General features: G+C 49.4%; 2 protein-coding genes across 2 annotated transcripts; both read left to right on the top strand.

Annotated features, from left to right (window-relative positions):
- The first annotated feature begins 5 nt into the window (after positions 1 to 5).
- On the top strand, positions 6 to 8,162 carry LOC117396983 (coiled-coil domain-containing protein 183-like). Its single transcript, XM_058987200.1, has 14 exons — positions 6 to 567; positions 665 to 786; positions 1,553 to 1,630; positions 2,040 to 2,207; positions 2,565 to 2,669; positions 3,012 to 3,134; positions 3,245 to 3,382; positions 3,742 to 3,799; positions 4,407 to 4,504; positions 5,060 to 5,220; positions 5,339 to 5,504; positions 5,917 to 6,048; positions 6,755 to 6,842; positions 7,927 to 8,162. Exons 1-14 carry the CDS (start codon positions 498 to 500, stop codon positions 8,052 to 8,054), a joined length of 1,635 nt encoding a protein of 544 aa, XP_058843183.1. The 5' UTR covers positions 6 to 497; the 3' UTR covers positions 8,055 to 8,162.
- A 1,285-nt stretch (positions 8,163 to 9,447) lies between these two features.
- Positions 9,448 to 23,227, top strand: LOC131697500 (suppressor APC domain-containing protein 2-like). The gene is made up of 6 exons (XM_058986668.1): positions 9,448 to 10,423; positions 15,520 to 15,641; positions 20,018 to 20,164; positions 20,599 to 20,697; positions 20,905 to 21,042; positions 21,160 to 23,227. Exons 1-6 carry the CDS (start codon positions 9,646 to 9,648, stop codon positions 21,286 to 21,288), a joined length of 1,413 nt encoding a protein of 470 aa, XP_058842651.1. The 5' UTR covers positions 9,448 to 9,645; the 3' UTR covers positions 21,289 to 23,227.
- Positions 23,228 to 24,798: the final 1,571 nt, after the last annotated feature.

Raw genomic sequence — 24,798 nt, 5'->3', positions numbered from 1 at the left:
TTGAGTGTGCTGTAGGGGGCGCTGGTGGATAGCATTGAACAGGATTACTGTGCTGATGGGTGGGGTGTTTGTTTAGAGGCTGTTGCTTGTTCGTTCAAGTTCACCCACACTAGCTCTAGCCTATGCTGAGTGTGCTGAGCTCCACTACAGTAGTCTTGCAGCCCAGCAGACTGTCTATGAGCCTCCATAGAGACCTGATCCACACTGGGGTGTTCCAATGACTGTAGAAGTGAACTGTAGCTCACACACAAGTCCATACTGTATATGAGCTAACAGTTTGAGACCACAGTGCATTTATACCAGAGCAGTGGCACTGTAATGTTGAACTGTGGCATGGTGGATGACTATTATGATGTCATAATGTGGCATAGTGATGTCATGAGCGGGTAGTTGGCTGTACCAATGGGCTGCAGCTCAGAATTGCCCCGAGAAGGGAAGGTGGACAGAAGGGAAAGCGAGGAGACGGTTTGAGCAGGACAGGGACGGCTAGTGACGGAATGAAGATGGTCAAGGAAGAGGACGTCTGTGAACGCATAGAGGACCAGCGCAGCAGGATTCAGCTCATGGGTGAGTGAGGGCCCACACACAGGAGATGCACAAACTCATACTGCCAGCAGGCACATTCTTCCTGTTAGATTCTAGCTGGGTTGACGTTTGTTTCCAGAACACTACAAGCTGTCTTATTACCAGACCTCCCAGGATGCGATTGCCAGGAACAGGAAGATGATCAAGAGCCTTCGGGCTGAGAGCAAGGAGAAGCTGGCCAGCCTCGCCAAGGCCTGGAAGGTAAAGAGCGGATGACTCTAATTACTTCATTAATTAAATACAGGACTGGAAAACCCTAATGGGCCTCGTTCCCTTGGACTGGAACGCACTCTCAGGGTTTGTCTATGAATAAATTCCAGAAAGGCATGATGCGCAGCTCCTCACAGGCGGTGCCCCAAGAACATCCAAACCAGAGCCAGCTGAGAACTGCTTAAAAGAACCATGCTTCTGCAGCTCAGCCAGGCGATTTATACAGGAGATTCATTCATCTGAAAATACAAACCTGCAGTGAAGCTTCAGCCTCTTCCACACTCAAACTGTAGGGTTTCAGACTGACAAACTGTGCACAGGCACTTTGTAGCCTGCAGATTTGCACCATGACTGTGCAGCACTCAGACAGGTCCAGTACAGAGCTAGCAGCACTCAGACAGGTCCAGTACAGAGCTAGCAGCACTCAGACAGGTCCAGTACAGAGCTAGCAGCACTCAGACTGGTCCAGTACAGAGCTAGCAGCACTCAGACTGGTCCAGTACAGAGATGAGGTGTTGATGGTAAGGCATCACACTGATACAGATGAGGTGTTGATGGTAAGGGTTGTACATCTTGAAATGTTTTCTTACCCTGTCTTGCTTGTTTTTAATTTTTGATGTAATATTTCTTAATGTTTGTATCCTTGTAAAGCGCTTTGCGGTGATCTATCATGAAAGGTGCTATATAAAAATAAAGATTGATTGATTGAGTGTTGGACTGCAGTGCTGACATGACCTCACGATTCCCCCGCGGACAGATGGACCACACTCTCATCACCAAGGCGTGTAAAGACAGGAAAGAGATGAGGCTGTGTATGGAGAGGAGCAGAGTCCAGGTGCTGTCTGGGAGAGGGGAGAGGGGAGAGGGGAGAGGGGAGAGGGGAGAGGGATACGTCTTACCTTCTTAAAAAAAAAAAAGACATTTCATTGTTTTGTGTTCTATTCCTCTAAAATAAAAAGGATGTTAAGCATGCTGCTTCCTTTACTGATGAAGAGCTCTGCAGAGTGCAGCTAGATCAGAGGCAGCCAGCGCACACTTGCAAACACACTGAAAGTCAGTAAATTTAAAGAATCAAACCAGATGAAATCCTGTTCAGAGACCCTGTGGTGGTTTAAGTGTTTCAGATGCTTTGTCATGACATTCTGGGTGCAGATCTACACTCTCAGTGGAATTGCAAGTGTAGCTGCTGCTGATTGGCTCCGTGGCGGGGGGCGTGGCTTCTAATGCTCCTTCTCTGTGCCCAGGATGTGAAGGAGACTCTGAACAGGAAGCTCTACGCTCGCGTCAATCTGTGCAACACGGCCGGCTTCCAGGTGAGGCAGCGGGAGAGGCAGCTGCAGACCCTGCAGGACAGGCTGGCTGCCATGGGCAAGCTGAGCACCCCCGACGAGACTGGGGTGCAGGAGCAGCAGGTGACCACAGGGGGGTGCTGTGCGCAGTGTAATAAAGCACAGTGAAAACTATTAAACAACCAGTAGTGCTAAATATAGAAATACTTCTGGGTAACTTAATGGATTCAATCACAAGAGTGTCATCTGTGAGTCTGTCTCAATGTCTTCACTGAAAGAGTGTAATCAAGCACAGAGAGGTATGGTAAAGCATATTAAAAACACGTCAAGCCAGGGTATCAATGCATACAACAACCATGGGAAAAGCACGGGGAAAACATTTAGAAATACCAAAAGAAATGAATTCAGCGACAGACGTTCCGACTATAAATCTCTTTCAATGTGTTCACTAAAAGAACCTTCCCCAAACCTGTGTTGCAGTGGATTCGACAGCTGGAGAACAGCACTGAGAAGATGCTCATCAAAGCAGCGGCCGCCAAGAAGCTCCAGGTGACCTACATGAAGATCCTGGAGTTCCTGCAGGAGGTGAGAGAGGCCAGGAGACCCTGCAAGGGGGTGGAGACCTGGAGAGTGGCCATAGCGACTCAGAAAGCGACAGTGAACATTTGAAATGGGAACACTGCTAGCTCAGTGTCCTGCACATGGCTCTTGGGTCTCATGGAGCTCCTCGTTGTAGCTCTTCTCAGGTTTTTAAGGGGTTTGAAAGAGACTGCAAGTCTCAGGTAGAAGCGGGTACTGTCAAAATGCAGCAAGATTTCGAAATGCTTAATGAGCAGGAAACTGCGGAGTGTCGTGGCTGTGGAGGTCAGCTTTGTGTTCTGTTAGTGATATGTGCTCTGCTGTGCTGAACCCCGCTCTGTCTCCCAGGAGGTGCGTCGCATGCCCCTGGTGGTGAGCGACGCAGAGGCGGCTCTGAAGACGCACAGCGCAGAGCTGCAGACCCTGACTCAGATCACACAGGACGCCACGGCAGACATGCAGCATGCCAAGGTGAGCAGCTCTTATTAAAGAGTCCCATAGTAAAAGCACAGCAACGCACGGTCAAACACAGTCCCTTTCTCTACCTGCGGGGGAGCTGTAATTCCCTGGGCGTCCTGCAGATGGCGCTGGATGGTCTGGAGCAGGATTACACGGAGGAGAGGAAGGCCCGGGACATCTCACTGGCCGTGAAGAAGAAGATGGGGGCTGCGGAGAAGCTGTGTTACAAGGACATCGCGGAGAAATCCGTGCCGAGGAGGGTGAGTGAGGGGAGGAGGAGAGGGCACACACCAGGGGGCGGGCAGGGTGAGGAGGGTGAGTGAGGGAGGAGGAGAGGGCACACACCAGGGGGTGGGCAGGGTGGGGTGGAGGAGGAAGAGGAGGGGAGAGGAGAGAGGACACACACCAGGGGGAGGGGGGGGAGGAGGGGAGGGAGGAGAGGAGAGAGGACACACACCAGGGGGCTGGCAGGGCGGGGTGGAGGAGGAGGAGGGGAGAGAGGACACCGGACACACACCAGTGTTTTCAATACTTTTTGGTCACGTATACTGTACAATAAATGACTTCTAATGACATTATGTTCCCTGACTTGCTATTTCTTGTTTTCTCCAATTTGTAGGAAAGACTGAAAGACCCAAAGACTGAAATTCGTATTATATCAGAAACATCAATGACAGGTATTCTAGTAATACTACTACTACTAATAATAATAACTAACAAAACGCAAGCTGAATAAACCCTGTTTTCATGCGCTGGCCTGCAGCGGTGTTCCACGGGTATCTGAGCTGCAGCGGTGTTCCAGGGGGCTCTGAGCTGCAGCTCGGTGTTCCGGGGGGCTCTGAGCTGCAGCGGTGTTCCAGGGGGCTCTGAGCTGCAGCGGTGTTCCGGGGGGCTCTGAGCTGCAGCTCGGTGTTCCGGGGGGCTCTGAGCTGCAGCGGTGTTCCGGGGGGTTCTGAGCTGCAGCGGTGTTCCAGGGGGCTCTGAGCTGCAGTGGTGTTCCAGGGGGATCTGAGCTGCAGTGGTGTTCCGGGGGGCTCTGAGCTGCAGCTCGGTGTTCCAGGGGGCTCTGAGCTGCAGCGGTGTTCCGGGGGGCTCTGAGCTGCAGCGGTGTTCCGGGGGGCTCTGAGCTGCAGTTCGGTGTTCCGCAGGTTTCTGAGCTGCAGTGGCGTTCTGTGCGGCTCTGAGCTGCAGCTCGGTGTTCTGCAGTTGAGATGGTGCCACTCATAATGAAGATGCAGCCCTATCACATGGCTGCTTGACAGTGTGCCACGCTGTTCATTACAGGTCTGAAGACTGGTGCCATGTCCTACAGCGAGATCCAAGCCAAGCTGTGCCAGAACCTGGAGAAGCTGAAGGGGGCTGTCGGCTGTTCTGATATCAAGGTGAGCTGGCCTGCTGCTGAGAGAACTCTACACCTGCCCCGGGGTTTAGTTTGTACAGCAGTGCAAAGAGTCGCCAATTTCACATCACAGACAATCCACACAGTGCCAACAGATCCACCGCCAGGGGCTCGCTCCGCTGCTTTGGTTTGATTTCCCTGTTTCAGGTGAAACTCCACGCGACATGCTGGCTACTTCTGGTTTTTATTCTAATGAGAAAATGCTTTGAAACGCACCCCATGCATGGGATTAATGGGGTAATGGTACTGTATTCACACAGCGTTTCTGTGTTCCTGCTCGGTGCCTGTGTGTGCCTCTGTGCCTGTCTGTGCGCGCGCCTCTGTGCCTGTCTGTGCGCGCGCCTGTGTGTGTGTGTGTGTGTGTGTGTGTGTGTGTGTGTGTGTGTGTGTGTGTGTGTGTGTGTGTGTGTGTGTGTCTGTGCGCGCGCCTGTGTGTGTGTGTGTGTGTGTGTGTGTGTGTGTGTGTGTGTGTGTGTCTGTGCGCGCGCCTGTGTGTGTGTGTGTGTGTGTGTGTGTGTGTGTGTGTGTGTGTGTGTAGGCGATCGAGGGCAGGCTGGTGAATCAGAGAGCCAAGCAGACGCACCTCCTGGGCAGGATTGCGGAGTGCGAGGCCCGGGAGGCTGAGCTGAGGTCCAGGCTGAAGGAGCTGCAGCTGGAACATGCCCAGCACAAGTTCCACCTGGGACCGGAGACTGAGAGGTACGGAGCAGTCAGGTCTCAATCGCTCAGTCAATAGGACTTGAATGAAATCTATTACAAAGCAAGTACTGTAACACGAAAGCAGACCACGTACTTGTTTTTGTTGTTGGTCTTGCAGGGAGGAGCGCAGGGGGCAGCAGCTCACTGAGGAGCTGGAGAGGGAGGAGAGGAGGAGGAACCTGTGGAGCTCCAGACTCTGTGTCACTGAGGATGTCCTCCACTCCTCTCAGGACGGGTTAGATGACCTGTTCCTCAAACTGTACTCCTTCACCCTCGATTCCAAGGTACGACTCAACACTTACTGTACACCAGGGACCCCAACCTGAGTGCTCCGTATCTACTCCGGTCCAGATATTTATTACCAGGTCCTACATTACTTCATTAAACATGCCAAGAGTCTGTTAGCTTATTTAGGACTTAACTGGAACCAAGTCCTGGACTGGACTAGACTGGACTGGACCTCGAGTGCTGGAGTGTTGCAATAAGACTCATTGTGATGGGAGCCCATCAAGGGGCTTCTATCAGCTGAGTCAACATCCTAGAACTTAACTGGACTGAATTATTTCTCAGAGAGCTCACGGTAAAACCTGGAATGGCTCAGGCTTACACTGGCTCAAATGCTCTGGAATAGGAGTCTTGGATCAAGCCCCAGAGCTCAGTGTGGCTGGAGTCTGACCCTGTGTGTTTGTGTTGCAGAAGCCTGTTGAAAGAGCTCCCCTGGACTCTTATGATAAGCTGATAAGCTGCGAGCTGAAGATGCTGAAGCTGCTGGATTACTTCCTCAGCCTCTCTCCGCCTCTGCAGGCCTCCATCGAGGAGCATGACAAGGTCTGGCTGCCTGCTCCCCCTCCACACTGCAGGAGGGGTGATAGCTACATTCCCATAGGAAAAGCATAGCCAACTGCAATAAAGCACAGTGAAAGCAGGGTAAAGCATAGTGAAAGCATGGTAAAGCATAGTGAAAGCATGGTAAAGCATAGTGAAAGCATGGTAAAGCACAGTGAAAGCATGGTAAAGCATAGTGAAAGCAGGGTAAAGCACAATGAAAGCATGGTAAAGCAGGGTAAAGCACAGTGAAAGCATGGTAAAGCATAATGAAAGCATGGTAAAGCACAGTGAAAGCAGGGTAAAGCATAGTGAAAGCATGGTAAAGCACAGTGAAAGCAGGGTAAAGCATAGTGAAAGCATGGTAAAGCACAGTGAAAGCATGGTAAAGCACAGTGAAAGCATGGTAAAGCACAGTGAAAGCATGGTAAAGCATAGGTAGGCATTGGAAAGAAGCACAGAGAGGTGTGGTAAAGCATATTCAAATAAAACATGGCAAACTGTAGTAAATGCATATTATGAACGTGGGAAACTGGAATACCATGCAAAACGAGAAGGCGTTCTAAAGAACAGGCAAGCATTTTAAAGCCTGTAGAGCCGTGGTAAAGCATACTGAGGGTCTGTTAAACACACAGCAGAAGCATGTGAAAAACTGTCTGCAAAGTGAACAGAACAAACACAGGACTGATATTCTCCTGCTGTTGCGCAGGTCTGGCATTTCATGGAGACGACGGCATCGAACGAGCCTGGGAACGTGAAAATCCCTATCCAGCTGATCTCTGGCACTGCGTCTGAAGGTAAACACACTGCATACTTATCCAGCTGATCTCTGACACTGCGTCTGAAGGTAAACACACTGCATGCTTATCCAGCTGATCTCTGGCACTGCGTCTGAAGGTAAACACACTGCATACTTATCCAGCTGAACTCTGACACTGCGTCTGAAGGTAAACACACTGCATACTTATCCAGCTGATCTCTGGCACTGCGTCTGAAGGTAAACACACTGCATACTTATCCAGCTGATCTCTGGCACTGCGTCTGAAGGTAAACACACTGCATGCTTATCCAGCTGATCTCTGGCACTGCGTCTGAAGGTAAACACACTGCATGCTTATCCAGCTGATCTCTGGCACTGCGTCTGAAGGTAAACACACTGCATACTTATCCAGCTGATCTCTGACACTGCGTCTGAAGGTAAACACACTGCATGCTTATCCAGCTGATCTCTGGCACTGCGTCTGAAGGTAAACACACTGCATGCTTATCCAGCTGATCTCTGGCACTGCGTCTGAAGGTAAACACACTGCATACTTATCCAGCTGATCTCTGGCACTGCGTCTGAAGGTAAACACACTGCATGCTTATCCAGCTGATCTCTGACACTGCGTCTGAAGGTAGCTGTTAAACACGCGGCATGCTTAGTTTTAACTCTACCGTAGTTCGTGCTGCAGCCGTGCTCCGTCTCTGAGGGCGAGCTCGAGTCTTGTGATCCGAGGGAGAGTGAGTGCCAGCGGTATGAACCTGCCTTTGTACTCTAACCAGATTCCCAGGGATCTCTGTAAAGGGGATTGTGAATATCTAACATTTCAAAGGCATTGAAATCGGTTCAGTTTCTTGTAGTATTCCTGCATGCCTGCTAACGCTGTGCCCTGTGTCTGGGGTTTCTGCACAGGGAATTGTGAATGTATGATGACAAAGTAAAAACAGAGCAAACCGTATTAACGCACGGCTAAAGCATGGGGAAGCATGTTAAAGAATAGAGAAGGATGGGAAGCATATTAATAAACATGGCAAACCAGGCTAAACGGTGGTAAATGCAGAGTATATGGGGAAAGTGCAGATGCTTTCTAATGCTGTGTCCTGTGCTGTGCTGCGCAGACTCATTCCAGTTCCTGAACCAGGAGCAAGATTACTCCCTGAGCCGGGAGGAGATCAAGAAGAGGGGCAGCCAGCTGATCGAGAAGCACGTCCTAAAGAAACCGCAGCCGGCCGGGCCCAAGAGCTAGAGGCGTGATCGCCATCCATCCAACATGCCGTGCAACACACAGGAAAGAGGGGGTTATAGGGAAAAGGATTTCACTCCAAAACCAAGAAATAAAAACATGCGTTATTATTCAGCCAATCAAAATGCGTCTGTTTTTGTGTGTGTGTGTGTGTGTGTGTGTGTGTGCATGTAAACCCCGAGAGATGCCTGTTCAAACGCCCGGTCCGATCACAGAGCACACAGCCCCCCTCCCCCCCTGTAAATCCAAGGATTTGAAGCATTTCTCTGAGGGGATAAAGCTTACAGCTTAACAATGTATAAAATGTGTTGGGGCAGCAGCTTTAACACTCTGTTACAAGGGTTGCACTGTGTGTTGGTTTGGTCACTTTCCTAAAATAAGTTATGCATACAGTATACTGTACTTCAAAACAAACGCGTGACGTGGCAGACAGGGCGTCTTCCCTGGCACGTGTCACATCCACGGCAGTCCCTATGAGAGAGAGAGACAGGTATGCAGGCGTGAGATCACGGATGTCTCCAGTTATAAATGCGGGTTTGGATGCTGGTGTTCTCTCCTTGAGGGGACAGCCTCCCTGGCTAACCTTGCACTTGCGATCACTTGGATTTCATTCAGTATCTCTGCCAGCTCCCCTGCACCCCCGCCCCCAGTCATTACAACATATTCACGTTTTAAATGAGTCAGACAGAGGTCTTTGGGTTAGAACAGGTGAACAGTGGCTGGAGTTGAGCTGCCCTGATTGATACGCAAGCCCTGGCCAGTGCTGTTTTTAAACTGGCCCTACTGGTTCACTGGCTGTTCTGGCGATGCTGCTCCAGAGCAGAGAGCGGCGAATGGGTCACGTTGCTCATGACAATCTGGGTGCTTTATTATCTTCTTTTTCGTCTTGTTCTTTTGTTTTTTTTAACCAGTTGTGTAACCAGTAAAGAAGCCAAACCCAGTAACCGTGGCAGCTGTACTGTGTTTATTATGAAGACAAGGTACACAGTTGCCAGCGCTAATCGCCGTTGGCTAGCTGTATTGACAATGCGCGCTGTGTTCGTTTCGGAGAGCGGTACGCGTGGGTTAAGGGTTGCCAAAGGCTACGCACGATCCGTGTTTCTATTGCATTCCCAGCAGCAGCCCTGCAGCGTGTACTGGCCTTGACGTTGAGGGCGTGTTGCAATCGATAATCAATAGACTCGTGAAATCGACCTGCAAACGAGTCATCTATTGGCAGCCCGGAGGCACGTTGACGAGGATTGGCTTGGGTCGGTAACCAAAAAAAAAAATAAAAGGAAAAAATCAAACTGGTATTTTACCTCCTTGCCAATCAGCTTGCAGCAGGTCCCGAAGCGGACCAATCAAAACACCAATGCAAATGTCACTATGACGTTTTCAGGGCGGTCCTCTTTCAAAAAAAAAAAAAAAAAGTATCGAGTAGGATGCAGTTTTGTTCATTTCAACACTATTGATAGAAAGCACGGGTAACAAGAGGAGTTCGCAACATTGTGGCTGAGAGTGAGCCCACCCGGGATAGCGTGTGCTTTATGATTTTATATTGGAAGACCAGAGAGGAACGGTTCATCCCTGCATTGTACTTGTATGTGTGTTTATGGCTTTGATCGCCCCGGATCGGAGTAGCAAATTCTCAACAGCATCACGCATTACTGAGAACACAGCGAGCACAATGCAGCGGAAAGAAGCCGACTTCTCCACAGACGGGCTGCCCAGAGCTTTCCTGCAAAGCCTCCGGACTCTGTTCGATATTCTGGACGACAGCAGACGGGGGTACGTGCACATATCGGAAATTGAGTCCAGATGGCAGGGCGCGGAGACCCGGGAGCTCCCGGGCGGGGTGCTGGAGTGCTTGCGGAAGGTCGCCCCGGCGCACGGCTGTCTGTCTTTCGAGCGCTTCGTGGCCGGGCTCCGTTTCTCTCTGCTGAACCCGGAGAACAAGCATCAAGCTTCGCCGCTGAAGCAACACCAACAAGCACCGCGGCAGAAAACCCACCCCCACCCCCAACACGGGTCTACCGCGAACAGCAGCCGGGCCAACGAGAACTCGGGAAACAAAGTTCGGCCCCTGGGACCGAGCAACAGTAACGGACCGAACCCGCACCACACCCGCCCGAGGCACAACGAAAAGCCGCAGCCACACACCCTCTACTCGTCCTCCTTAACCGCTGAGCACCTCAACACCATATACCCCCCGGATAGGAAGTCTGCGTCCCCGCCTGTACCTGGAGTGAGGTACGCTAGCAATGGCAGGAGCCTGGAGCGGGTACCGGTTCTGCACGAAGCGGGTCCGTACCGAACCGGAAAGCAGCAGCAGCAGCGAGTCAGGTCAACCGAGTCCCTAGCTCTGGAATCCGGGCAGACCCCCAAATCAGGTAGGCAGAAAAAACGTGAGCGTGTGACATCACTGTAGTTCTGTATGTAATTTGGGGGTGGGGCTGTTCTCTGTTAAAGAAAACAGACTGTGTTGACGACCAGTTTGTTTATAATTAGATTCAACCTGCACCCCCTACTGTGAGTGTGAAGAGAGTGGAAAACTTGTATTGACTCGGGCTTAATCACACATCAATGCAAGCTAGGGACCAGCTGATCAAGCGCATTGATAATACAAATAAAAGCAAGTAATAGTGTGCTCTCTCTCTCTCTCTCTCTCTCTCTCTCTCTCTCTCTCTCACATATACTGCTGCTGCTGTAAGATGGTGCTGTATGTGTTTCTTCATAGCAGTGATGCTGGTATTATTAAAGGGCTCTCAGCAGCCTGATTTAAACCTTACTGTTCACTTGACATGTGCTGTAATGGGCCCTTTGCACACTTTATCGATGGAGAAGTGAAACAGCAGCCTGCCCCACCTGTATCAGGTATTGCTTACGCTCCAGTGATTAAAGCCCCAGTCATTCCCTCTCCTCGTGCTCGTCTATCATTTCACACTACAGCATGTTCTGTAAAGCAGCTCTGTTTCATGCTCCCTGATCTCTTGTGCTTTCACTTCTCCAGCTCCCTCTCTTTGAAACTCTTCCAAACTCAATCCCGAATGCGGAGTCTGTCAGCATTTTTAAATCTAAACTCAAAACCTGCATTGCACAGTTCACTGTGCTTCCCAGAACAGCTGCTCAGAGATGTGTACAACACGCTAGCGGAGCCCGGCAATATCGCTGGATGGATTTCATATGGCATTTGGATCGTAATGAGATCACCTCTGCTATTGTCACGTGCAGGATGGGATTACATATTCCAGTGTCATCATTAAAACCAGTAAAAGCCAGCGGAGCAAACCCCACAGAGGGATAATCCCTCAGTCTGGATGAGATTACAGTCGTATCCTGCCTCAGTTACCACACAGCATCGCAGTGTGAGGGGACTGTATTATATAACACACAGAGAGATCCAGCATCACAGTGTGAGGGGACTGTATTATATAACACACAGAGAGATCCAGCATCGCAGTGTGAGGGGACTGTATTATATAACACAGAGAGATCCAGCATCGCAGTGTGAGGGGACTGTATTATATAACACAGAGAGATCCAGCATCACAGTGTGAGGGGACTGTATTATATAACACAGAGAGATCCAGCATCACAGTGTGAGGGGACTGTATTATAAAACACACAGAGAGATCCAGCATCACAGTGTGAGGGGACTGTATTATAAAACACACAGAGAGATCCAGCATCACAGTGTGAGGGGTCTGTATTATATAACACAGAGAGAGATCTAGCATCACAGTGTGAGGGGTCTGTATTATATAACACACAGAGAGATCCAGCATCACAGTGTGAGGGGACTGTATTATATAACACACAGAGAGATCCAGCATCGCAGTGTGAGGGGACTGTATTATATAACACAGAGAGAGATCCAGCATCACAGTGTGAGGGGACTGTATTATATAACACAGAGAGAGATCCAGCATCACAGTGTGAGGGGACTGTATTATATAACACACAGAGAGATCCAGCATCACAGTGTGAGGGGACTGTATTATACAACACACAGAGAGATCCAGCATCACAGTGTGAGGGGACTGTATTATATAACACACAGAGAGAGATCTAGCATCACAGTGTGAGGGGACTGTATTATATAACACAGAGAGAGATCCAGCATCACAGTGTGAGGGGACTGTATTATATAACACAGAGAGATCCAGCATCACAGTGTGAGGGGACTGTATTATATAACACACAGAGAGATCCAGCATCGCAGTGTGAGGGGACTGTATTATATAACACAGAGAGAGATCCAGCATCACAGTGTGAGGGGACTGTATTATATAACACAGAGAGATCCAGCATCACAGTGTGAGGGGACTGTATTATATAACACACAGAGAGATCCAGCATCACAGTGTGAGGGGACTGTATTATAAAACACACAGAGAGATCCAGCATCACAGTGTGAGGGGACTGTATTATATAACACAGAGAGATCCAGCATCACAGTGTGAGGGGACTGTATTATATAACACACAGAGAGATCCAGCATCACAGTGTGAGGGGACTGTATTATATAACACAGAGAGATCCAGCATCACAGTGTGAGGGACTGTATTATATAACACACAGAGAGAGATCCAGCATCACAGTGTGAGGGGTCTGTATTATATAACACACAGAGAGATCCAGCATCACAGTGTGAGGGGACTGTATTATATAACACAGAGAGAGATCCAGCATTACAGTGTGAGGGGACTGTATTATATAACACACAGAGAGATCCAGCATCACAGTGTGAGGGGACTGTATTATATAACACACAGAGAGATCCAGCATCACAGTGTGAGGGGACTGTATTATATAACACAGAGAGATCCAGCATCACAGTGTGAGGGGACTGTATTATATAACACACAGAGAGATCCAGCATCACAGTGTGAGGGGTCTGTATTATATAACACACACAGAGATTCAGCATCGCAGTGTGAGGGGACTGTATTATATAACACACAGAGAGATCTAGCATCACAGTGTGAGGGGACTGTATTATATAACACAGAGAGAGATCTAGCATCACAGTTTGAGGGGACTGTATTATATAACACAGAGAGAGAGATCCAGCATCGCAGTGTGAGGGGACTGTATTATATAACACACAGAGAGATCCAGCATCGCAGTGTGAGGGGACTGTATTATATAACACAGAGAGATCCAGCATCGCAGTGTGAGGGGACTGTATTATATAACACAGAGAGATCTAGCATCACAGTGTGAGGGGACTGTATTATATAACACAGAGAGATCCAGCATCACAGTGTGAGGGGACTGTATTATATAACACACAGAGAGATCCAGCATCACAGTGTGAGGGGTCTGTATTATATAACACAGAGAGATCCAGCATCGCAGTGTGAGGGGACTGTATTATATAACACAGAGAGATCTAGCATCACAGTGTGAGGGGACTGTATTATATAACACAGAGAGATCCAGCATCACAGTGTGAGGGGACTGTATTATAAAACACAGAGAGATCCAGCATCACAGTGTGAGGGGACTGTATTATATAACACAGAGAGAGATCCAGCATCACAGTGTGAGGGGACTGTATTATATAACACAGAGAGAGATCCAGCATCACAGTGTGAGGGGACTGTATTATATAACACACAGAGAGATCCAGCATCACAGTGTGAGGGGACTGTATTATATAACACAGAGAGAGATCCAGCATCGCAGTGTGAGGGGTCTGTATTATATAACACAGAGAGAGATCTAGCATCACAGTGTGGGGGGACTGTATTATATAACACAGAGAGAGATCCAGCATCACAGTGTGAGGGGACTGTATTATATAACACACAGAGAGAGATCCAGCATCGCAGTGTGAGGGGTCTGTATTATATAACACAGAGAGAGATCTAGCATCACAGTGTGGGGGGACTGTATTATATAACACACAGAGAGATCCAGCATCACAGTGTGAGGGGACTGTATTATATAACACAGAGAGATCTAGCATCACAGTGTGAGGGGACTGTATTATATAACACAGAGAGATTATATAAGACTATGCGGTGATCTGATTCAAGCATTCAAAATCCTAAAAGGTATTGACAATGTATTAAATCCAAAGCGATGATGCGGTGTCCTTGCACAGAACCGACCGTTCATCTTCCCAGGCTGGCTGACGGGCATGGTCATTCCAGTGCGTGTATTATGTGATTTTATTTGAATTGTTTTGCCTGCTGCTGCCTGAGTTAGAGCTGTGATTATTCAGAAGGATGCAGATCCCTCTCGCGTCTCTAGTGCTCCTCCCAGGCGATGTCAGAAAGACCCCTTCCTTCCCTCGCTGTGTGTGGAGAGGAGCCCCAGCAGATCGGCCTGCTCGTTAGCCATGGAGGATGCGTCAGCTCATCTGGATGATTCATTACTGCTGCTGCTCTTGTGCAGCATCATCCTCGTGTGCATGCAAATAGTAAGATGGCAGTTTGAGCTGCTGGCTGCACAGCAGCGCGCCCGGACACTAAAGCCAGGGGGCGCTCTCGTGCAAGGACGAGCGTGGGTTAACTGTGTTTGAGTATTCATTCCGAATGTAAACGGCTGTTTGAACATTCTTTCATTTTGAATTAGTCCCTTCACTAAAGGCTGCTGGTAAAAACGCAGAGTACTGGCACCGCCTGGAAAGGTGCGGTCATGTTAAACATACCTTTCTGTTTGAACACAATGGTGCCACACCGCCAGAAATCTCAACAATCTGGACGAGCAGTGAATCACAGTTCTGAGTGTCTGCAGTTTCATTTTAAACTATGCTAAATAAATACTGAGTGTCTGCAGTTTCATTTTAAACTATGCTAAATAAATACTGAGTGTCTGCAGTTTCATTTTAAACTATGCTAAATAAATACTGAGTGTCTGCAGTTTCATTTTAAACTATGCTAAATACATACTGGTGCATTCTTTCTTTTTGGGATGGGGATTTGAGTTACTATTGCTTAAGAATAACAAGTCACACCCTAAATCTCAAACATCTGCCAGCGAACTCTTAATTCTTTATATGATCGGGAATCTGAGGCTTAGCAGAGCTGTGTTCATGAAGCACCACACACTGAGACACGCACACCCGCTCTGAGACACGCACACCCGCTCTGAGACACGCACACCCGCTCTGAGACACGCACACACACACTGTAACACTGGGAACATTCTTAATAAAAGTAAGTGGAATTGTAATTTCTCATGCTCTTTCATCCAGGACACAAGCATTGCACAAGCCACTTCTGTGTCCCAATGTATTTAGACTAAAGACTCAAACTTCCATATCTCAATAGAAATGTGCTCTTCTTTTAAGAGGTCTGACATATAAATGGTTTTCATATGTATTTTTAGACTTCAGATTGGCTAGAGATTCATTCCAGTGATTTAACATGTGTTGCATTGGGTAGGTCTGCACGCTCATTCTAATCCTGTACTGGTCAGTTACTGTACTTGCACGATGCCATACGGTGCTGCTGACCGGCTTGTTCCCCCGCAGGCGCACCCATGCCGAGGTCCCAGAGTGAGACGGTGACGGGGCTGGCTGCGGTCCGGAGGCACGGCCGTGGGAGGGACGAGCAGCGCCGGCACACCATCACCAACGGAGTGGACTACGGCATGGTACAGCAGCTCTCCTTTACTTCATTCAGAGCCTCCGTCCTTATCCCTGTCCAAGCCTGACCTGACACACACACGCATGTCTCTTGTGTGGTCTGAGACGGATTCGAACCCAGATCTCACCCAGAGGTGAAAAACAGACTAGAGAATACTGCCTCCCTCCCAGTCCCTCAGCTCTAACCACTACACACTGCCTCCCTCCCAGTCCCTCAGCTCTAACCACTGCACACTGCCTCCCTCCCAGTCCCTCAGCTCTAACCACTAGACCACACTGCCTCTTCTCACCAGGTCTCAGAACTTCATTGATGTGGAAGTGTTGAGATAATCCTCACTGTTACTGTTCCTCTGGAGGAGGAGCAGGAGTGAGCTTCCTGCCGCTCAGGTAGCTGTGGCCTGTTCACAGAAACCACGCCTGTAAATTGTCTGGTTGAAGCCTGACACCATGCAGATCTCCTCTCCCCTGTTTTGTTGGAGCCTCTCTTTTCTACTCCACACAATACCCCGAGGATGTAAATGAACTGGGCTGTCTCTCGTATGCACCGGCTACCCCCCGCCCTATTAGCTCCCTCCCTCCCTCCCTCCCTCCCTCCCCAAAAAAATAAAACAAAACAAAGAAAACAACCTCTCTCACAGAACAAGCCTCGCTGCTGTGCCTCCGAAGGGCTGGCTGGCTGTCTGGCTGTCTGATTCGAGAGCTGGACTTGCCAACTTTGTGTTCCCAGGAGTAGCAAAAAGCGCAGCCACGGCAACAGGCTGGGTTATTGTCGCCATCGTCATGGTAACCAGCAGGGCCCGGCCTTGGGGGTTTCGAGCAGGTCATTTGCCTGAGAGTCAGAGGCCAGGCTGGATGGCAATGTTCGCAGCTTACACCACGGTGTTCGTCCCCCTTAGCAGCAGCTTGTACAGTGTGAAGGCTTTTCAGTTCTTCCTGTGGGTAAGAGTTTCAAACAGTTTGAATTCAGAGCTACCAAGGAACTTGAAATAGAATACTGAGTTCATTAAAATGAAGTAGCTGCTTTAAGACTGTGCGTGTGTGTGTCAGTGAGATGTGCAGTGCTTGCTAGGGCTCTGTGTTAGCTTGGTGATGTACAGTTCTCTTTGCAGTACAGTGCTTGCTAGGGCTCTGTGTTAGCTTGGTGATGTACAGTTCTCTTTGCAGTACAGTGCAGTGCTTGCTAGGGCTCTGTGTTAGCTTGGTGATGTACAGTTCTCTTTGCAGTACAGTGCTTGCTAGGGCTCTGTGTTAGCTTGGTGATGTACAGTTCTCTTTGCAGTACAGTGCTTGCTAGGGCTCTGTGTTAGCTTGGTGATGTACAGTTCTCTTTGCAGTACAGTGCAGTGCTTGCTAGGGCTCTGTGTTAGCTTGGTGATGTACAGTTCTCTTTGCAGTACAGTGCAGTGCTTGCTAGGGCTCTGTTAGCTTGGTGATGTACAGTTCTCTTTGCAGTACAGTGCTTGCTAGGGCTCTGTGTTAGCTTGGTGATGTACAGTTCTCTTTGCAGTACAGTGCAGTGCTTGCTAGGGCTCTGTGTTAGCTTGGTGATGTACAGTTCTCTTTGCAGTACAGTGCTTGCTAGGGCTCTGTGTTAGCTTGGTGATGTACAGTTCTCTTTGCAGTACAGTGCAGTGCTTGCTAGGGCTCTGTGTTAGCTTGGTGATGTACAGTTCTCTTTGCAGTACAGTGCAGTGCTTGCTAGGGCTCTGTGTTAGCTTGGTGATGTACAGTTCTCTTTGCAGTACAGTACAGTGCTTGCTAGGGCTCTGTGTTAGCTTGGTGATGTACAGTTCTCTTTGCAGTACAGTGCAGTGCTTGCTAGGGCTCTGTGTTAGCTTGGTGATGTACAGTTCTCTTTGCAGTACAGTGCTTGCTAGGGCTCTGTGTTAGCTTGGTGATGTACAGTTCTCTTTGCAGTACAGTGCAGTGCTTGCTAGGGCTCTGTGTTAGCTTGGTGATGTACAGTTCTCTTTGCAGTACAGTGCAGTGCTTGCTAGGGCTCTGTGTTAGCTTGGTGATGTACAGTTCTCTTTGCAGGTACACTGATCCAGTGTAACCCAGGACCAGCCTGTGAGTGAGCTGCATTTCTGTCCTGTACAGTGTGGATTCTTTCAATGTCGCTTCAGTATTTCTGCTGCTCAGAAACATTCAGCCAGGTTGCATTTTCAGTTGCTGATACCCAGGTTTCGATTGCCGCTTGTTTGCCGAGCAGCACAGAAACTGCACAGCGGCAGAAAAAAACTGAAACAAAGCAGCTTGAAAAGAGAGTGGAATGAAAGGGTCTGTGCAGTGAAAATACGACCGGATGAGCGGGAGAGCTTCCGCGCTGTGTGTGCATTAAATACATACACTCGAAAGTCTAGTGCAGTTCGCTGCACACAGTCCCTTAACCCCTTCATGCATGAAATATTGGGGGACATGTTTTTAATTGAAATGGTTTTTTTCTCCATTGTTTTATATGGAGGGAAAGACGGCCTCCTCATACAAGGTCATCATGCATGAAAGAGTTCAAGGTGTGTGTGCGTGTGCGTCTGTCTGCCTGTCTGTCTGTGCCTGTCTGTCTGTGTGTGAGCCGGGCTTGGCTCTCAAGTTTCCCCTTCCTCTTGCTCTGGCCAGTGCAGCAGTACTGGCTGGATTGAGACTTTTGTTCAGGCTTGTATAGCTGCACTGTCTGTGACCCCTCCTGTGTTAAATCTCATTGTTCCCTGAGTATGCCGAGTCGGAGGCCTTTCCACTGCGCTGCACTGAACGCATTGATCTCACCCCACAGGCACGCCGCATTGATCTCACCCCACAGGCACTGAACGCATTGATCTCACCCCACAGGCACGCCGCATTGATCTCACCCCACAGGCACTGAACGCATTGATCTCACCCCACAGGCACGCCGCATTGATCTCACCCCACAGGCACTGAACGCATTGATCTCACCCCACAGGCACACCGCATTGATCTCACCCCACAGGCACACCGCATTGATCTCACCCCACAGGCACTGAACGCATTGATCTCACCCCACAGGCACACCGCATTGATCTCACCCCACAGGCACTGAATGCATTGATCTCACCCCACAGGCACGCCTCATTGATCTCACCCCACAGGTACTGAACGCATTGATCTCACCCCACAGGCACGCCGCATTGATCTCACCCCACAGGCACGCCGCATTGATCTCACCCCACAGGCACGCCGCATTGATCTCACCCCACAGGCACGCCGCATTGATCTCACCCCACAGGCACGCCGCATTGATCTCACCCCACAGGCACGCCTCATTGATCTCACCCCACAGGCACGCCGCATTGATCTCACCCCACAGGCACTGAACGCATTGATCTCACCCCACAGGCACGCCGCATTGATCTCACCCCACAGGCACGCCGCATTGATCTCGCCCCACAGGCACTGAACGCATTGATCTCGCCCCACAGGCACACCGCATTGATCTCACCCCACAGGCACACCGCATTGATCTCACCCCACCGGCACTGAACGCATTGATCTCACCCCACAGGCACGCCGCATTGATCTCACCCCACAGGCACGCCGCATTGATCTCACCCCACAGGCACACCGCATTGATCTCACCCCACAGGCACGCCGCATTGATCTCACCCCACAGGCACACCGCATTGATCTCGCCCCACAGGCACGCCGCATTGATCTCGCCCCACAGGCACGCCGCATTGATCTCACCCCACAGGCACGCCGCATTGATCTCACCCCACAGGCACGCCGCATTGATCTCACCCCACAGGCACGCCGCATTGATCTCACCCCACAGGCACACCGCATTGATCTCACCCCACAGGCACACCGCATTGATCTCACCCCACAGGCACACCGCAATGATCTCACCCCACAGGCACACCGCATTGATCTCACCCCACAGGCACACCGCATTGATCTCACCCCACAGGCACTAAACGCATTGATCTCACCCCACAGGCACTGAACGCATTGATCTCACCCCACAGGCACTGAACGCATTGATCTCACCCCACAGGCACGCCGCATTGATCTCACCCCACGGGCACTCCTCATTGATCTCGCCCCACGGGCACGCCGCATTGATCTCACCCCACAGGCACTGAATGCATTGATCTCACCCCACAGGCACTGAACGCATTGATCTCACCCCAGAGGCACTCCTCATTGATCTCACCCCACGGGCACACCGCATTGATCTCACCCCACAGGCACGCCGCATTGATCTCACCCCACAGGCACGCCGCATTGATCTCACCCCACAGGCACGCCGCATTGATCTGCTTGCTGCTGCTGCTAGTTTTCAGCATTGGGGTGGGATTGCAGGGTGTGAGGGGGAGTGTTCTGGGGGTCGCACCCCACTAACCACACACTCTCTCTCTCTGTGTTGCAGCTGAAGCGGATGAAGGAACTGGAGCAGGAGAAGGACTCGTTGCTGCAGGGACTGGAGATGGTGGAGCACGCGCGGGAGTGGTACCACCAGCAGGTCCAGGCCGTGCAGGAGAGGCAGAAACACATGGGCAAGCACTCGAGCAGCAACGTGAGTGAGCACTGTGACACTGCAACCTGCCGCACGCACAGACACTCGCACTGCAACCTGCCGCACGCATGCACCCACACACTCGCACTGCAACCTGCCACGCACACACACTCGCACTGCAACCTGTCACACACACACACACACACACACACACACACTCGCACTGCAACGTGCCACACACACACACACACACACACACTCGCACTGCAACCTGCCGCACGCATGCACCCACACACTCGCACTGCAACCTGCCGCACGCATGCACACACACACTCGCACTGCAACCTGCCACGCACACACACTCGCACTGCAACCTGTCACACACACACACACACACACACACACGCTCTCTCTCTCTTTTCTGTGCCTCGTCGGGTATCTCATGCTCTCCCGCAGGGCTGGGCTGGCTGTAACACTCTCTCTTACTCTCTCAGGACTTCTCTGAAGCCAGTCAGAGCCGCCTGACCCACCTTCTGCCAAAACTGCAGGACGTGAACCGCTGCCTCGGTGACCTCATGTCCAGCTCCGGACAGGTCAGAGTAACGGGGGATTCAAAGCGGGAGGGTAGTGAGGGGAGGGTTCTGGTTTTGCCTCCTGAGATTATTGTAAGAATCGTGGCCACAGTGTCTTTTTCTGAATCTCTGCTGCAGTCTGCAGTATGCTGTGCACACATTTTAGATCCCACTTCCTTTAACCCCAAATATATTCAGTTCCTGGCTGACTCCTTTCTCTCTCTGCAGCCCTGCACCTCGTCCCCGAGTGCCCCGGACAGTCTGGCGCCCCCTGCTGCCTCGAACCCGCAGCACGCTACCTCCAGCCTGGCTAACCCGCACCAAGCCATCAACATGCTGAAGGATCAGAACCGTCTGCTCACCAAGGTGCAGTACTGCCAGAGGGCGGCCGTGGGGAGCTGTGGTCTTAGCATTCCAAGCTGTTACTTGTATTGTATCTGAACTTGTCTGGGTTTGAGATCCTAACACTGCTGTGCTTCCCAGGAGGTGACGGATAAGAGCGAGCGGATCACCCAGCTGGAGCAGGAGAAGTCTGCGCTCATTAAGCAGCTGTTCGAGGCACGAGCCCAGAGCAACCACGAGACCAGTGCCCTCGACTCCACCTTCATCTGACACTGCACCTGACCAGGCTGGACCTGCACCTGAGCCAGCCTGGACCTACACCTGAGCCAGCCTGGACTGAACAACACTCCAGCCTCCCTCTGTCTATCTCCCTCTCTCTCTCCCTCGCTTGTATTCAAGGCTGCTTCCTCCTGTGGACTCTCTCTCCCTCCCTCTTTGTCAGTATCCCTGTTTTTTGTGTTTTTTTTGCCAGTCTCCTGGTGGAAGTGCTTTTAACTCTTTGTTAGGCCACTTTTCTTTACACTACAGTTTCCATTGCTTCCACTGAACACTGTGTACAATACAGGTCCAGCCACTGCTGGGTCTCTGAGGGCTCCACTCACTGGCTGTACAACCCAGTGGAAACCCAGCATTAGGTACTGATTACCCCCCCCCCCCCCCCCATCTCAGTCTGGAACGTTACTGCCCCCATGTGGCAGCATGTGGAAGAAACACACATTAAGAATGCTGTTCTTGAAGGAGGTAGACCTACAGTAACCCCTCACTGCACTGCACTCAAGTTTTAATATGCCTTGGAAAGGGCTTCTTTGATTTTAATGAGCTCTGAATGAATCCCCCCCATCTCTCTCTCTCTCTCTCTCTCTCTCTCTCTCTCTCTCTCTCTCTCTCTCTCTCTCTCCGCTGTGCTGTCGGGTCAGGACCAGTCTCCTGTGTGGTACTGCTCGGTTCAGAGAGAGCTAGCCGGGCTCTTCCACAGGCTCCAGTCCAGATTTTGCTGTGAGCTTTATAATCGAATGTCTGGTTTTGACAAGGGGAGGGGTGTGAAGGAATGCCTCCATACAAACCAGTCTGTCAGCCAGCTCCCTATCCTCTGCAGCCTACATCAGGACTGACTCTCTGAGTCAGGCGTTGAACACAATCTCTGACATTCCATGCATTCTCACTGGAGATCCTGCATTACTCAGCCTCGCAGGACATCAGCCTTAGGAAAGACTCCTACAGTAAAAGCACAGCAACCTGTAATACAGCAACGTGTAATATGCTTTACCAGACCAGAGAGGCATGGTAAAGCACAGAGAGGTCTGGTAAAGCATAGGGAAGCATTGTAAAGCACAGAGAGGTCTGGTAAAGCATAGGGAAGCATTGTAAAGCATAGTGAAGCATTGTAAAGCACAGAGAGGTCTGGTAAAGCATAGGGAAGCATTGTAAAGCACAGAGAGGTCTGGTAAAGCATAGGGAAGCATTGTAAAGCACAGAGAGGTCTGGTAAAGCATAGGGAAGCATTGTAAAGCACAGAGAGGCATGGTAAAGCATAGGGAAGCATTGTAAAGCATAGGGAAGCATTGTAAAGCACAGAGAGGTCTGGTAAAGCATAGGGAAGCATTGTAAAGCACAGAGGTCTGGTAAAGCATAGGGAAGCATTGTAAAGCACAGAGAGGTCTGGTAAAGCATAGGGAAGCATTGTAAAGCACAGATAGGTCTGTTAAAGCATAGGGAAGCATTGTAAAGCACAGAGAGGTCTGGTAAAGCATAGGGAAGCATTGTAAAGCACAGCGAGGCATGGTAAAGCATAGGGAAGCATTGTAAAGCACAGAGAGGTCTGGTAAAGCATAGGGAAGCATTGTAAAGCATAGGGAAGCATTGTAAAGCACAGAGAGGCATGGTAAAGCAAATAAAAAAACATGGCAAGGCATGATAAACTGGTAATTTCATAGTAATTACCATGCAGAATGACGATGCAGAAATCCCATGATAAACTTGAACCCAAGCAGAGTACCCTCCTCTCTCTGTGCAGAGTACCCTCCTCTCTCTGTGCAGAGTACCCTCCTCTCTCTGTGCAGAGTACCCTCCTCTCTCTGTGCAGAGTAAGCTGTCTCACTCCTCCACTGGATTCCTTACTTTTCTCTTTTTAATATTTTTGTACAAAATTCACATTGGTTTGTTTGTATATAATAATAATAATAATAATAATAAACACTGTACAGAACTACTTTCGAGTCGTGGTTTCTTTTTGCAGAAATCTATAGAAAGCTGTGTTGTAGTACATGTCTCTATAGAAAGCTGTGTTGTAGTACACGTCTCTATAGAAAGCTGTGTTGTAGTACACGTCTCTATAGAAAGCTGTGTTGTAGTACATGTCTCTATAGAAAGCTGTGTTGTAGTACATGTCTCTATAGAAAGCTGTGTTGTAGTACACGTCTCTATAGAAAGCTGTGTTGTAGTACACGTCTCTACAGAAAGCTGTGTTGTAGTACATGTCTCTATAGAAAGCTGTATTGTAGTACATGTCTCTATAGAAAGCTGTGTTGTAGTACACGTCTCTACAGAAAGCTGTGTTGTAGTACACATCTCTATAGAAAGCTGTGTTGTAGTACACGTCTCTATAGAAAGCTGTGTTGTAGTACACGTCTCTACAGAAAGCTGTGTTGTAGTACATGTCTCTATAGAAAGCTGTATTGTAGTACATGTCTCTATAGAAAGCTGTGTTGTAGTACACGTCTCTACAGAAAGCTGTGTTGTAGTACACGTCTCTATAGAAAGCTGTGTTGTAGTACACGTCTCTATAGAAAGCTGTGTTGTAGTACACGTCTCTATAGAAAGCTGTGTTGTGGTACACGTCTCTATAGAAAGCTGTGTTGTAGTAGATGTCTCTATAGGTCTGTTATTTTTGCAAGCCACTGTAATATTGTTTTCCAGCCACAAGAGGGAGACACAAGCCCACTGGTAGAAATTAAGCTGACGTGTTTGACAGAGTCCGTGCTTTTTACTGACTTAACATTAATTGAATTATTTTATAGTAGTTTTAATGAATTGGTATCTCTGCACACTGAACTGAATGGAAAAGTCTGGCCGCCAACCGCCAACTTGACGGTTCAAACTAAACTTACCATTCAACTAAACAGCAAGCGCTGCAGTGAGAGTAGCACGTGTTTCCATGGTGATTTCAGTGCCATTAGCTTAGTACCATTGTACCATAATAAACCAAACGGGCTGTAAACGTCGGAGTCAAAAACAAGACGATACGAAACTGCAGAGCCGACACTGCGCTAATATATATATATATATATATATATATATATATATATATATATATATATATATATATATATATATATATATATATATTCTGATAAACATACATTTCAAAAGTGACAGTAATAGCATCAATGTGAATTGGCGCGTTGTCGCATTAAACTTTGTCTTCATACTTTTGAAATCGAAAAGAACGGCTGTTCGGTGTTTTAATTCTATAATGGCAAGCTTGCTAGTTTTTTTTTTCTCTCTTAGAAAGGTTTTACTTGTGGTGGGATTATGGGTAAATAAAATGGTATTTACTTTTAATGAACGACGGTGCAGTTAATGTCTCTCATATATCTTCGTACCGGTGCAATGCAGAAAACAAGAAGAAACCAAACAGAAACACGGCCGTTGTTTTCGATCTCAGTGTTTGTGTTTGGCAGTGTTACAGGACCGTTGCCATGGCTGCCGGAGGTTCACGAACAGGCCGGTTAATGGAAAGAGGAAGCCTCTGCAGGTAAATGCAGCTTCTTGTCCCAACAT

This window comes from Acipenser ruthenus, chromosome 15 (assembly GCF_902713425.1).
Source record: "Acipenser ruthenus chromosome 15, fAciRut3.2 maternal haplotype, whole genome shotgun sequence".
Taxonomy (NCBI): domain Eukaryota; kingdom Metazoa; phylum Chordata; class Actinopteri; order Acipenseriformes; family Acipenseridae; genus Acipenser; species Acipenser ruthenus.
This window is presented reverse-complemented; position numbering and strand designations above follow the sequence as displayed.